General features: G+C 38.5%; 1 protein-coding gene across 1 annotated transcript in view; it reads left to right on the top strand.

Moving 5' to 3' along the window:
- Window positions 1-15,373, top strand: part of LOC124712228 — a 36,682-nt gene extending 21,309 nt beyond the window's left edge. The window contains exons 3-4 of the mRNA XM_047242522.1: window positions 10,147-10,211; window positions 15,116-15,373. Of these exons, the coding sequence (XP_047098478.1) occupies window positions 10,147-10,211; window positions 15,116-15,226 (176 nt within the window). The 3' untranslated portion in view covers window positions 15,227-15,373. The remainder of the gene's footprint in view (window positions 1-10,146; window positions 10,212-15,115) is intronic.
- Window positions 15,374-15,830: the final 457 nt, after the last annotated feature.

The following is a 15,830-nucleotide window of genomic DNA, read 5'->3' as shown; positions in this document are numbered from 1 at the left end:
TCCCGCCAGTTCTGATGATATTCTGGTCTGTCGTTATGATTATATCGTCTGTCGTCATGTCGGTAGTTCCTGTAGTTGCTTTCTTGTCGGTTAAGTGGTAAAGAATTTCTCCCTGAGTTACCACTGCACGGTGGACCGTTGCGTCTGAAGTTATTCTGTCTCCCGTGATAATAATAGTTCTGGTTGACATATTGTCTGTTTCTATGATTGTCTCTGTCATATTCATTACTACGGAAATGCGATCTTTCTCTGTAACTATTACTCTGCCAGTGGTTGTCATATGGGTGGTGTCTGTTTTGTTCACGATTTGCGTTGTAAGAATAGCCATGTCGTGTCCAGTTATTATTTCTTTCATCGCAGAATTGTCACGGATGTGAGCTGTAATTGTTGTGTTCCTGTTTTCGCGTTGTGCAATTGTCAGTGTCAATTTCTAATTTCTGTAAGAGTCCCTGAAAAGCATCAATGTCGTCTTTGCAACGTCCTGCCAAAATAGTATGTCGTAAATATTCAGGCAATTTGATTAAGCAAATGCGGATGAGTTCTGAGGGGCTGTAAGGGTTTGACAGGTACCTTACTGTGAAACATGTCTTAAAAATATTTCACAAGACTGGAAAATTCAGATTGTTCGAAATGTTTCATCATTATGATGCTATGTTTTACTCGGTCTTGTGTAGCTTGAGACCAATATGCTGAGAGGAAGGCATGATAAAATTCTCCTTCACTGTGACAATCGTGAATGACCGATCGCATTGTTTCAGCTGGTTCATTCTCTAAGTAGCCACACATAAATTCTGATCTGCGCTCTAATGACCATTTGGGAGGAAAACAATGAAAGAATTGATGGAGCCACGCATGTGGATGAATGTCGTTGCCAGAATTCTTAAATGTTTTGAATTTACTTGTAGTAATGAACAGCTTATAGTCAAAATCATCGTGTCGGCGAGTAGCATATCGGTCATTGTTACTTCGTGTCTGCGGTTCCATCTCAAAATTCGGTGCACCTTGCCTATTTCTTTCATAGCTTCCGAAATGCTCTGTGTTATTATTTTGTGGCTTTTCCGTATTTTTAAGTCCCTCTTCCCGTGTTGGAGCGCGAGTGTCCTCTGAAATATGTAATTTTTGTATTACGTGTGCCAACCGATCTTGTACTTCCCGGATATCTCTTTTGTGTTGCGTATTAATTTGATTCTGATTTTGTTTGAATTTCTTAATTTGTTCATATTCTTCTGGGTCATTAAAGACTACCAGTCTTGTGTCATTCAGATTATCATCTACCTTTGTGGATAAGTTAGTGAACTGATCCGAAAGTTCGGCTACTTTCTCTGATAATGAACTAATTTTCTCCATGTGTCTTTCTGAACCAATTTTCAGAGTATCTACTGTGTCCTTTATGTTTTCCTGCGTTTTTGCAAGTAGCGTAACCGAATCGGTAGATGCAACTGACTCAATTTTAGCCCACAAGGTCTCATGATTTTCATGAACAATGGTTTGCAGTTCTTTTATGGCTGCTTCGTGATTCTGTAATACATTTTCATGCCGCGAAAAAATAAGTTGAAAATGCTCACAAATTTGTGTTTTTACGTCATTATAGACTTTTTGACATTTCGATTCAATGTTGTGTAACTCAGTAGTTAAATCTTCACGTGTTTGTTCAAGTGTGGTGTCTAACTTTTGAATATTTTGCTGTGTTTGTCTCTGATTTTGTTCCATTGTTTCTAACTTTTGAAGATTCTGTTCCATTGTGTCTACATTTTGAAGCTTTTGTCCCATTTGTTGCATTAATTGTAATAACAATGCACTGGTGCCTGAAACATGTTCGTCAGTGCTATTCGGCAATGTATTTGAACCGACAATATTCACATTTTGAAAAGCAGAAAATGTGTCTTGAATTATTTGAGAAAACGGCGAGGACGTAAAACCCGAATCTACAGTATTTGCAAGATTGTGTCCTGTCATTTCGGATTCCTGAGGCAAGCTGTTGCCGACCGATCGATCGGTAATGCTTCCCTGTTCACTAATTGTTTCACTGCCTACACCACTATTTGCAACCCGCTCATTTCCCTATGCACAATTACCAAATTACTACTTTGAACATTAGTTAATTCATTACACAGTGGTGCTGATAAGCTACGCTCGTCGTCACTATTATTTCTCAGTTTACCTTGGAACCTAGTGTTACGTTTTTCACACGCCATTATTGTCACAATATTTCACACGATAACACAGGAAAGCACAATTTGAAGAGCAAAAGTAAGAGAACATAGCACTGAAAATAATATCTCGTTAATGGCAAGCGCAGCTGCGAAATAGTTGGTGCAAATTTACATGCATGCCACAACTGTTGTATTGTACAACAATGAACGACTACAACTACAAAGGAGATTTTCCCTACAATTATGCGCTAGCAATAAACAAAAGCTACACTAATTACACAAACTACAAGAAAAAATCAGAAGATTCCAGTGAGGTATCCTCGGCTAAGGGTCGACATATGAAATATCCCCTTAGTAAAATTAGTGAATTACTGTGCTGGTAAATCCCTTACGTTATTTGATTTTCAAACAGCTGAGCAGAACTGAACGCACTCAGACATTTCGCTCTTTGCCTATTCTGTTCAACACTAAACTGACACACAATAGTTTTAGCGCAACGCAATCTGACTTTTAATAATCCCTACAAAAGAACGGCCCTGACTAACATTAAACTATACCTTTCACAAATCACTTACCTCACAAAAATCTTCGTTACTCAAGCTACTGCAATACAGCGACCGCCTCTACTGCCAGTTAAGTAATAGATTCAAATTACTGAAGGCACTAATTACTGATAAGCATAGTTAGCAAATGAAAGATTTTGATAGAGAACAAACAATGTATTTACCTTAATAGTCATAATATATATAGCAGTTCATGACATCCAGTCTTACAAATTTCAAAACTCCGCCATTTCTCTCCCCACATCCACCACTGCTGGCTGCTCACCTCCAACTGCACAACACTACGAACTGTTAGCAGCCAACTGCCCAACGCTACAATAGCCAACAACAATGCAAAACAGCCACAGACTGCACGCAGCACAGCCAGTGATTTTCATACAGAGCGCTATGTGGCGTTACCAATAAAAAATCTATACAGCCTATTTACAACACAACCGCCGTTGCACACTAGCCTTTACGTAGACAAATTTATTTTTAAATATGTTAAACATCCTCCCCCCCATGAACCATGGACCTTGGTGTTGGTGGGGAGGCTTGCGTGCCTCAACAATACAGATAGCCGTACCGTAGGTGCAACCACAATGGAGGGTTATCTGTTGAGAGGCCAGACAAACGTGTGGTTCATGAAGAGAGGCAGCAGCCTTCTCAGTAGTTCAGGGGCCACAGTCTGGATGATCGACTGATCTGGTCTTGGAACACTGACCAAAATAGCCTTGCTCTTCTGGTACTGCAAACGGCTGAAAGTAAGGGGAAGCTACAGCCATAATTTTTCCCGAGGGCATGCAGCTTTACTGTATGATTAAATGATGATGGCGTCCTCTTGGGTAAAATATTCCGGAGGTAAAATAGTCCCCCATTCGGATCTCCGGGCAGAGACTACTCAGGAGGACATTGTTATCAGCAGAAAGAAAACTGGCGTTCTACGGATTGGAGCGTGGAATGTCAGGTCCCTTAATCAGCCAAATGGGTTAGAAAATTTAAAAAGGGAAATGGATAGGTTAAAGTTAGATATAGTGGGAATTAGTGAAGTTCGGTGGCAGGAGGAACAAGACTTTTGGTCAGGTGAATACAGAGTTATAAATACAAAATCAAATAGGGGTAATGCAGGAGTAGGTCCAATAATGAATAAAAAATAGGAGTACGGGTAAGCTACTACAAACAGCATAGTGAACACATTATTGTGGCCTAGATAGACATGAAGCCCACGCCTACTACAGTAGTACAAGTTTATATGCAAACTAGCTCTGCGGATGACGAAGAAATTAATGAAATGTATGATGAGATAAAAGAAATTATTCAGGTAGTGAAGGGAGACGACAATTTAATAGTCATGGGTGACTTGAATTCAAGTGTAGGAAAAGGGAGAGAAGGAAACATAGTAGGTGAATATGGATTGGGGGTAAGAAATGAAAGGGTAAGCCTCCTAGTAGGATTTTGCACAGAGCGTAACTTAATCATATCTAACAATTGGTTTAAGAATCGTTAAAGAAGGTTGTATACATGGAAGAACCCTGGAGATATTAAAAGGTATCAGATAGATTATATAATAGTAAGACAGAGATTTGGGAACCAGGTTTTAAATTGTAAGACATTTACAGGGGCAGATGTGGACTCTTACCACAATCTACTGGTTATGAAGTGTAGATTAAAACTGAAGAAACTCCAAAAAGGTGGGAATATAAGGAGATGGGACCTGGATAAACTGTAAGAACCAGAGGTTGTACAGAGTTTCAGGGAGAGCATAAGGGAACAATTGACAGGAATGGGGGAAAGAAATACAGTAGAAGAAGAATAGGTAGCTTTGAGGGATGAAATAGTGAAGGCAGCAGAGGATCAAATAGGTAAAAAGTCGAGGGCTAGTAGAAACCCTTGGGTAACAGAAGGAATATTGAATTTAATTAATGAAAGGAGAAAATATAAAAATGCAGTAAATGAAGCAGGCAAAAAGGAATACAAACGTCTCAAAAATGAGATCGACCGGAAGTGCAAAATGGCTAAGCAGGGATGGCTAGAGGACAAATGTAAGGACGTAGAGGCTTGTCTCACTAGGGGTAAGATAGATACTGACTACAGGAAAATTAAAGAGACCTTTGGAGAGAAGAGAACCACTTGTATGAATATCAAGAGCTCAGAGGGCAACCCAGTTCTAAGCAGAGAAGGGAAGGCAGAAAGGTGGAAGGAGTATATAGAGGGTTTATACAAGGGCAATGTACTTGAGGACAATATTATGGAAATGGAAGAGGACGTAGATGAAGATGAAATGGGAGATAAGATACTGCGTGAAGTGTTTGCAGAGCACTGAAAGACCTGAGTCGAAACAAGGCCCCGGGAGTAGACAACATTCCATTAGAACTACTGATGGCCTTGGGAGAGCCAGTCATGACAAAACTCTACCATTTGGTGAGCAAGATGTATGAGACAGGCGAAATACCCTCAGACTTCAAGAAGAATATAATAATTCCAATCCCAAAGAAAGCAGGTGTTGACAGATGTGAAAATTACAGAACTATCAGTTTAATGAGTCACAGCTGCAAAAAACTAACACGAAATCTTTACAGACAAATGGAAAAACTGATAGAAGCCGATCTCGCGAATGATCAGTTTGGATTCTGTAGAAATGTTGGAACACGTGAGGCAATACTGACCCTACCACTTATCTTAGAAGAAAGATTAAGGAAAGGCAAGCCTACGTTTCTAGCATTTGTAGACTTAGAGAAAGCTTTTGACAATGTTGATTGGAATACTCTCTTTCAAATTCTGAAAGTGGCGGGGGTAAAATACAGGGAGCGAAAGGGTATTTACAATTTGTACAGAAAGCAGATGGCAGTTATAAGAGTTGAGGGGTATGAAAGGGAAGCAGTGGTTGCGAAGGGAGTGAGACATGGTTGTAGCCTATCCCCGATGTTATTCAATCTGTATATTGAGCAAGCAATAGAGGAAACAAAAGAAAAGTTCGGAGTAGGTATTAAAATCCATGGAGAAGAAATAAAAACTTTGAGATTCTCCGAAGACATTATAACTCTGTCACAGACAGCAAAGGACTTGGAAGAGCAGTTGAACGGAATAGACAGTGTCTTGAAAAGAGGGTGTAAGATAAACATCAACAAAAGCAAAACAAGGGTAATGGAATGTAGTCGAATTAAGTCGGGTGATGCTGAGGGAATTAGATTAGGAAATAAGATACTTAAAGTAGTTAAGGAGTTTTGCTATTTGGGGAGCAAAATAACTGATGATGGTCGAAGTAGGGAGGATATAAAATGTAGACTGGCAATGGCAAGGAAAGCGTTTCTGAAGAAGAGAAATTTGTTAACATCGAGTTTAGATTTAAGTGTCAGGAAGTCGTTCCTGAAAGTATTTGTATGGAGTGTAGCCATGTATGGAAGTGAAGCATGGGCAAAAAATTATTTGGACAAGAAGAGAATAGAAGCTTTCGAAATGTGGTGCTACAGAAGAATGTTGAAGATTAGAAGGTAGATCACGTAACTAATGAGGAGGTATTGAATAGGATTGGGGAGAAGAGAAGCTTGTGGCACAACTTGACTAGGAGAAGGGATTGGTTGGTAGGACATGTCCTGAGGCATCAAGGGATCACAAATTTAGCATTGGAGGGCAGCGTGGAGGGTAAAAATCATAGAGGGAGACCAAGAGATGAATACACTAAGTAGATTCAGAAGGATGTAGGCTGCAGTAGGTACTGGGAGATGAAGAAGCTTGCACAGGATAGAGTAGCATGGAGAGATGCATCAAACCAGTCTCTGGACTGAACACCACAACAACAACAACAACAACATGTTAAACACAACATAAAAAACCGAAGTTTCCCACCAACTAAATGAATTATGGCATTATGATATACCAACCCCTCAACCAACATTCAAATATTGCAAACCAAGCAATCAACACACAGTTATATCAGAAGAAAAATGAATTTTCATTCAATATTCAACCTGTTTAGCGCCAGGGTTCAAACAAAATAGATTAACTGCTTTCAAATAAAATAACACTAAACTGAAGGTCGGTACACGGAAAAATGGCTCTTAATTAAATTAAATTTCCAGAAGAATTAGAAGAAATTTTCAAAGAAACCAAATGTGATGTAACTGTTAAATATTGTTAGATATTTATGATACTGGACATGTCAGTAGGTTTCTTGGAGGCAGGGACCTATTCCTGATGATAAAGACACAGGTCAATAATGTAGTTTAACACATAGTTTACACTGCTACGAAATACTATATTGCAGAAAAATTTACATCTCCAGATGTTTCAGTAGCTTCAGATTTAAATTACTACACGCTCTACGAGTCACTTCTACATTCAAGTGATGCTGTAGTTGTCGAATGTCGTAAACTTTCAGTGCTTGGACTGTGACACGCTATGGTTCAAAGTCATTACTAGAAAATTATATGAGGCGTAATCTTCACAATTACGACCACCCCATCATATATCAGTAATTACATTGTTACACATTAACCACCTCTTGTGTTCATTGGGATATCAGTCTCTCCTTTATGCAGTTACACGACATCAAGGAAGACCTTCCATGATATTGGAGGGGACTGTAGAGGGTAAGAATTGTAGCGGAAGACAGATATTGAAATACATCTAACAAACAACTGCAGTTACGAATGTTTCTCTGAGATCGAGAGGTTGGTACAAGAAAGGAATTCGTGGCGAGCCGCAACAGTCCAGTCAGAAGTGGAAAAGAAGATTAAGTTTCTCCACTTGTTGTTCATTAATATTGCATGTCTCCACCCTATATCACAGTATACTTGGCAACAAGAGTGTTTCTTCATTGTAGTTATTCCGTGCTTTCTGTAAGTACAGCATTTTCTAATTTTCTTCTTGCTGATGTATTTAGCAACTCTTATTTTCCATGGGTAGTGAACTAATATTCCATGTGGACATTTTAGCTAATTTCCCAAAGATTCTTCGCGCTCACATGCGGATCCTCTTAGTCGAAATGTCTTGGCTCAAACTCATCTAGGTGTTAAACTGCACGTGTCGCATTACACGCCCTAAATTAGACACTTGTGACCGTTTGGTTAAATTGTCTGTCTGACGGCAGGTTTGCGAGATTGTATGAACCAAAGAATCTTAATATAAAATATTACAACAGTGCTAATAATATCAGGCGTTAAATTAACAACCCATAAATGATGTAGGCCACACAGTTGAGATTTGGTTAGAATAATATTTATTCAGAAAGCAAACTAATAGCGAAAGTGATCGTACTTAGAGCTACTGTTCTACTGGAGCGCATATCCATTTGACAGAGTTCGATCATTCACAAACTCATCGCGAAACACAAGTCCAATACTCCACTTGGTTATTTACACGAAAAGTTAGAGTTCACACCAGGCGCGCGGCTACTCACCGCACACAGACTAAGTCCCGTGATACCACACAACGCGAAATTTCCTAAGTCGTTTCACTTCCTAACTACATAAACACCGACTGTCCGTCTGCCCGTCTCCGGCTGCGTTTTCCCGCGGGCAGAACGTTGTCGCTCAACTAACTAGTGCATTTCCCTTCCCTAAATCTGTCCATCTGATTGGCTACGGCTTATTCTACATTATTTTACGTTTTAACATGTTTGAATAATCAAAGCTTGACCACTTTCACGTTCTAAATAAAGTAACAATAATATCCATTATATAATAAACAGTAAATTCTTACACAATTTCCTTCTTAGCTTTCAATGCCACGGCCAGAAACCTTGCACCGATGTACTGTCTCATAAATAAATAAAGAACAAAAGTGACTATTATGCGCTAAGCTTTACAACAAATATTCTATTACCTAATGATTCAACAAGGAGTCATGTTACTATCGTTCAATGTGTTCTGTGTGGAGGAAATGATGACCTGAAGCTTAACTGAAAATACTTATAATTTCAATTTACCATATCTTTTAAGCAAATACAGTTACAGTGTTGATATTTACAAAATTTGTCATTTTCATGAAGCGCTTCTGTAGGAAACGTCGATCGTTGAGGTCGATCAAAGCGTTCCTATTTGATCATTCAGGTCTTTGTTGCAAAACTTGTTAATTTCACTTTAACAGTAAATCCTAAACTGTTATAGATACGATAAATATTCAAGTTTTACTGAGATCACCATGAAAATTTATGGATGATGGTAGATTAAAATTACTGTGGCTTCATTCCCTAAATTACTACATAACTAAATAGATTTCATAAATGTTTCCCTTTACGGCCGATCTTAGGTCCGTCATATTTAACACTGCTACGTCTCCATGGCCACAAACGACTTCTATGGGATTTCCCTATTACGTAGGTTCTTGTGTCTCTCACTCACACATCTACAGCGCCTAGGTCTCATTCAGCACAATAGACACCTGTGAATTTCCCCGTCCCAGTCGAATCTGCGCTCTTTATGGCACACAGTTCAGGGTTCGTTTCACAATTCCTGAAGGCTCACTCTTCGGCAATATTTTTAAATGAGAGCGCAATGCTCGTTAACTCACATGGCTATACCTATTTGAACTGTGTGGGACTTGACATATCTGTGTATGGAAGGCCAAACGATAATAAATAATGCTAGTGACAGGGATGCCAATCTAAGCTCCCTCGAGTTGCGGAGTGGTACATTATTTCCTCTGCACCAGGTGTTGCGGTTCCACCAGCTATACTCGACCATCAGAGCCTCGACAGGCAGGGTTCACATCTAGAAGGTGAAGTCACCATTTGAGTTGGAACGGCTTTATATTTGCATCACCAGCACATGAGTACAGAAGTAACTTGCAGGTTTTATCTTCAAGTTTTGCGAAACCTTCCTAGTCAGGCGTTATCATCTCTAATAATCCTTGTAATTTTTCTGATTCTTCTAAACTGTAATAATACTTGTTGTAGTGCTTATCCCCAATGCAAATAAGACATAATATTTCGCGAAAAGGCCCAGGCTTTCATCGAAAAGACTCTTCCCTCATCTAAGAATGTGTATGTTGATTTCATGTCTCGCTCCATTGATTCCGTCGTGCAAAACAGGAAACAGCTTTCTAAAACGATAGGCTAACACAAACTGTAAAAAATTCAGGAGGAAAAATTTAACCGGCAGAACGTACTTTAATTTTTTTCATCTATAAACTCTGAACTCGCTGTAGTGAAATGTATCAAGAAGCTGAAAGAGGAACACTGTTTCTGTGTTTCAGTTAATTCTCGTTGTAATTTTGTCGATGCGAAATTCTCAGATATGGAGTTGAATGACTACGATTTTAAAAATATGCCACAAGCTACAGATCTTGTCTTATGTATGTAATTCTGAGTATGAATCGTGGTTTCGATACCAGAAACGGATTAGATGACGTCATGTTTTATTATGAAGTTGTAAATAGGATTGTCTCTAGTATTACAGACTAATTAAGTGGCTTACTGAAGTGAATAACAAAGTTTTTTTTTCATTTTACAGCTTCCCTTTATAGCGAGTTTTTCATCGATGGTTGCAATATCCAGTGCCTAAACCAAAGAACACAGGTACGAATTATAAGTAAAACTCATATTTCTCGACTCACCTAGTGTCTTATTTACTAAGATATTCGCCGTTTATACTTCTAAACTTATATGAAAACATAGAAGCAATAATATGTGTATTCTGGTAATGTGTTGAAGGCTTTGTATCTAATTTTTTAAACTCAATTTGATTTACTGTGTACAACATTTATAAAAGATACAACCGCCTTTCTCAAAATGATGGACGTTCCAAGCTTTAACACTTTATATTTCGCCATACCACAAAGTAACTTTTTTCTGATTACCGGGATTTCCTCTCTCTACTTTTTAATTTAGTTTTTATATGATCGTTCACGTTATGGACATCAGTATTAGTTAATAGCTCACCTGACTCGCCACATATGTATAATATGGTTTAGATCCTATTCACATAAAATTTAGAGCCTCATTGCTAAATTAGCTCGTACTGAATGTGAAGTAGTTGTTTTCACCTACATACGTGGCTTAAAGGTGCGATGTTCAACATTTGAGCACTCAGTGTTATCAAAGCTTGTACTGGGTTTGAAGTAGCTGTATGGGATTTGAGCATCTCTGTTCGCAGTGAACGACAAAATATCAATCCCAAACCTTACAGAATTTATATTAATTTAAGCTAGACACTCCGCACTTAAGAAGAATTAAATTGCAGTACCTTCGAGTGAATTTTGCTTGTCATACATTACCGAGCAGTCTTCGCTGTTACCTTTCATCTATTTTCCGCTGAAATGGGTCTGTTTTAAGGCATCGGAGCGCAGAGCACGATTTATGCTGTTACTTGTAGACAATTCAGTATTATATTAGATGCTAGGAGAGGAGCATAGGCGGTACTCCTATACTGTACAGTTCACGCAAGTAGAGAAAAATGCATGAAAAAGAAATTACTTGATTTTGTTAGAGTTATTATTTGTGTTTAGCAACGTAATTTCATTTTGTTACTAATGTATAACTTGTGTCCGTTTAATACGAATTTCCTATCTTCGAAAAAGAAAATTACACGTCCTTGAATGTTTATTCCATTGGAAAATAAAAACTTTATCCAAATACTATTCAAATCCAAGCAGAGAAAATTTGAGAGAGAACGTGTACGTCAAATTTATGTTGTTCAAAAGTTCATTCTCAATAATTAACATCCTTTTGGTACCTTCAATAAAAATGACCCATCGTGAAAAATTATTAAAAACTAATAACCCTTAACTTATGTATAACGTATCAAAATTATTTTCGCGGACGCCAAACGAGCAATGTAGCACCATTAAAATGTTTCCAAATTTAAAGCACCAGTTGACAGGGACTGATTTAGAGCACAAGTGGATACATTTACTGTTCTTTAGCCATTTCAACATCTGTAGGATGATATATGGAATAATCTGCGGGATCTCTAACGTTAGTTAAACCGTAACTACTGACAGACTTCGGCACGATAATTAAAAATAATTACTTCTATTAAAAAACAACGAACATATAAGGACATTTGACCTACTTTGGAGATCGTATGTGTTGCACAGAGGGTTATCTAAAAATCATAACAGTCTAATAATATCAAAAGATAGGTACCGAAGTGTGCAAATTCTTTTCATGTTACTGAGATTTATGAGGCTTTGTCGTTTGAGTTAGTATTGTACTCAACCAAGTACGGAGATCATTCTGTGAAGGTCAAGCGGGCAGTTTGTTGACCTTTATTGCGAGGGCTAACTGAAATTTGTTGGAAATACTTAACATAAAAGCATTACAAATTAAAAATTTACTTTAAAGAATCGTTGATATTCTTTCCACCGGATGGAAATGAACAGATTCCCATCAACCGTTGGCATTACGAGAATCCTATCATTTGTCATGTCCATTGTCATGGTGCAGAAATAACCAACGAGGAGTACTAGCATATGGTAGCAGTTGTACCTCACTGGACTCGAGATCCTGGGAAAATACATCTCACCACCGAAGTATACATCTTACCATTTAGTGTCCATAAGCTGAACGGAGGCCTTTGGCGGCAGGCTGCTCCTGGTGAGAGTACACAAATAAGCAAGTTAACGAGAAATAGAAATGAGGAGGAAAAATGACTGGATGAATCCAATAGGATTATTCTTCTTGAAGAAACTATAAGGTTATATTAGAAACCAAATACATGTTCGTTAATCTCACATACCATAATGGTGGCCTCACAGTGATTACATATTCATATGCAAAATAATTAAATATTAAATAATTATGTAGTTTAACAGCATGTAGTGAGAGCAGAATATTGTATACAAAAATATGTGTGAGCAAAATGCATTAAGAGCACAGTAATTCAAGAGAAGACAACATAAACATTTCGAATCCGAATACGCAGTTCCCGACTGTAAATCGCAACTTCAACTCAAATCTTGTGGACAGACAGTGTGAAAAACATGCAAAAATCTGTAAGACATGAATACAGGTGTTAACTGCAGTTGATAAAATGATTTCACAGCTGCCCTCAATCCCATAAACAAAATGTTCATATAGTTACGCAAAGTAAATCACAGAAAGCCAAGTCAAATAACCTACGTCCACTAATTCCTTAAATCGTGCTCACGAAATTATTCATAGTCCACTAAAATGGTGAAGTATTTAGCTCGCCTGTGACTCCTTGGATGTACAGTCTCACGGCAAAAACACCGCAAAGGGCCCGCCAAAGAAAGATAAAAACAAAAGACTCACTCTTTCATTCTCCCTTACAAGCTCTTTGTCACATCACATGACTTAATCTAAAGTAGTTGCTTAAATAATGGCAACCATTCAAATTAATGCTAGTTATACATAGACATATAACGCTAAGAAACAGATAAACTTATTGTGGCCATTTTACAAGAAATAGTTAAAATATCAACGTAGTTACTAAGTTATTAACAAAGTCACGAATGTATGCCAACATCCAGTTTTCCAAGGTAAAAAGGTTTCGGAGCATTATATACACTTACGAAATAAAAAAAAGAATGTGGTTACTCTTCCTCTAGCATTATTCGGTAAGGATCTAGGAGCCCATGCTCCCTTCGAGTTACGTTGAAGTGTGAACCGCTAAATTTGAATATCGACTTACACTTTACAGATATGCCTGATTTTAAATGTAGCTTCTTGTGGTGTTTACTGACGATGTATCATGTGATCAGAATGCCCTAGTAGGTTACTTGTCATTAATTTTATAATCTGATTCAATGAATAACAATACTCCATTTTAAACTCCCTGTCAGATTGAAAGTGTGTGGCGGACCGAAACAAAAACTCAGGAATTATACCTTTTGCTGACAAGTGCTCTGCCGACTGAACTACCCAGGTACGTCTCATGACCCGTCCTCACATCTTCACTTCAGTATCGCAGCGAGCGCTGAGATTAAACTTCCTGGCAGATTAAAACTGTTTGTCGGACCGAGACCTAAACTAGGGACCTCTGTCTTTCACGATTAAGTGCTCTACTAACTGAACTATCTAAACACAACTCACGACCCGTCATCACGGCTTTACTTCCAGCAGTACCTGGTCTCCTACCTTCCGGCAATCAGTTTTAATCTTCCAGGAAGTTTCATAACAGCGTACACACCGCTGGTGAGAGAAATTTGCAATCTGGAGACATCCCCCAGGCTGTGGCTAAGCCATATCTCCGGAATACCCTTTCTTCCACGAGCGCTAGCCCTGCACGTTTCGCAGGAGAACTTCTGCGAAGTTTGGAAGGTAGGAGACAGGTACTAGCAGAAGTAAATCTGTGAGAACGAGTTGTTAGCCGCACCTGGGTAAGTCAGTAGGTAGAGCACTTCTCTGCAAGTGAAACTTTCCGAGTACGGTATTGGTCTGGCACACAGTTTTATTCTGCCTACAATTCCATACCAGCACACAATCCCCGACAGAGTAAATATTTCATTTTGAATACTAAATTCTATAATAACCAGTCTAGAGTCTAGCCTGAAGCTTTTTCTGGTGTACTTGGTATATCTGTATAATGCGTTTAGGATCTGTAACGCTTCCGTTTAAAATGTGTTTCGTCTTGCATTTCGTCCATCTTTGCTGCTATTGTGTCGTCTTTACCCTTTCAGATAGCGAACACGTTGTGGACTCGGAAAAACCCGTCAGCCAGTTGTTCAGGAACTTGGACGCCTCACATTCCTTGCCCTGCTAGTTACCACTTAGGCCTGCTGGCCGAGCGTCAAATGCAGACCAGTGACCGTGACAATACAAGCCGGTTCCTCGTAACGTCCCAGTGTCGTGAGGAAATGTGGAGGCAAAATCATCGAAACTTCTATGTCACTAACGTAAAACAACTCGTACCCATATTCAGAACATCCCTTTACTTGACAGACTGAAACTGTGTACCGTAGTCCAGCAGAAATTAAGAAGAATCAATCGCCAGTTGAAACTACCGTTCACTTCATCCATGCCCGTGTGGTTGGATGTCGGTAGATCACTGCTGTATTTACGTCCTGTTCCAATACACTTCAGCTTATCACAAAAAACGTTTGTCATATGTAGCAACAAAGTAAATGAGTTCATGGAAAGTGTCAGCCATTCACTCTGTGCGAATGGCAAAATTACGTGATTACCTAGTGGACCACGTCTGTAGGAGAATACAGCGAACCAATATTAACTGAAATTTTATTCTCCCTCCACTACAAGAGGATAACATAACGTTATCGCTTACGGCCATACAATGTTGTCTCGATGCAGATAGTTGTATTTCAGAAACCAAGCCTCTGAAACTGCCAGTATGTAACTACATTTTTGCAGTGTAGAATGATTAGATGTTTTTACACATTTAAGTAAACTGCTGAAGCCGAGGAAACTGAATCATTTTTATTGCAGGCAAAATACAAATGACTGTTTGTGTGCGAAGTAAATATTCGTTTCTGGATGATTAAAATTATTCTTCTATATTCCAGACTACAACTACGACAACCAGAACAACTACAAATACAGCAACACCATCGACAACAACATCAAGAATAATGTCAACAACAACTGCGCAGGAACTGCGTATCAAATCTGGTTAATATGCTAAAGTTTTGCAGAACAACACTTTGCATGGCATAATGCAGGTTACAAACAACGCCTGTGACAATATCATCCCGGTCAACGCATATTTTGTGTGGTATTTACAATAAAGATGCACAAATTTAAACCACTGATTTCTGAGTAAGAATATATAGCACCAGCATTAAATAAAATCAATCCAGCAGAAAGTGTCTACACACTTTATTAATTTACTTGCATCTGCCAAAACGATAACTTTCAGCCCTTCTCAGAGGATGTAAGTGTTACATGCTTTACAAGCAGTTTCTCTCCTTGTTTCTCACAAAAGAACTCTACTACATTGTGACAAATTCCATCAGAGACATCACTTCGTAAAAATTCACAACATAGTAACATTTATGTGTATCTATTTGAGGAGAATCTATCAGTTGTATTATTAATACGGTTTTTAGAAACCAACATAAAAATTATTGTACGTTTCGTAACAAATTAGATTGAATTTTTCGGTATCAGACTAGGAAATCTATCGCAAATAAAATTGCAAACTGGTAATTTTTATCATACCAGTTTAGCAGGGCTGCAAATATAACATATGGATCTGAATTGCAACAAATCTGTCTGTCT

The sequence above is a fragment of the Schistocerca piceifrons genome, chromosome 8 (assembly GCF_021461385.2).
Source record: "Schistocerca piceifrons isolate TAMUIC-IGC-003096 chromosome 8, iqSchPice1.1, whole genome shotgun sequence".
In the NCBI taxonomy this organism is placed as follows: Eukaryota; Metazoa; Arthropoda; class Insecta; order Orthoptera; family Acrididae; genus Schistocerca; species Schistocerca piceifrons.
The sequence above is the reverse complement of the archived record's forward strand: the minus strand, read 5'-3'. Positions and strand labels throughout refer to the sequence as shown.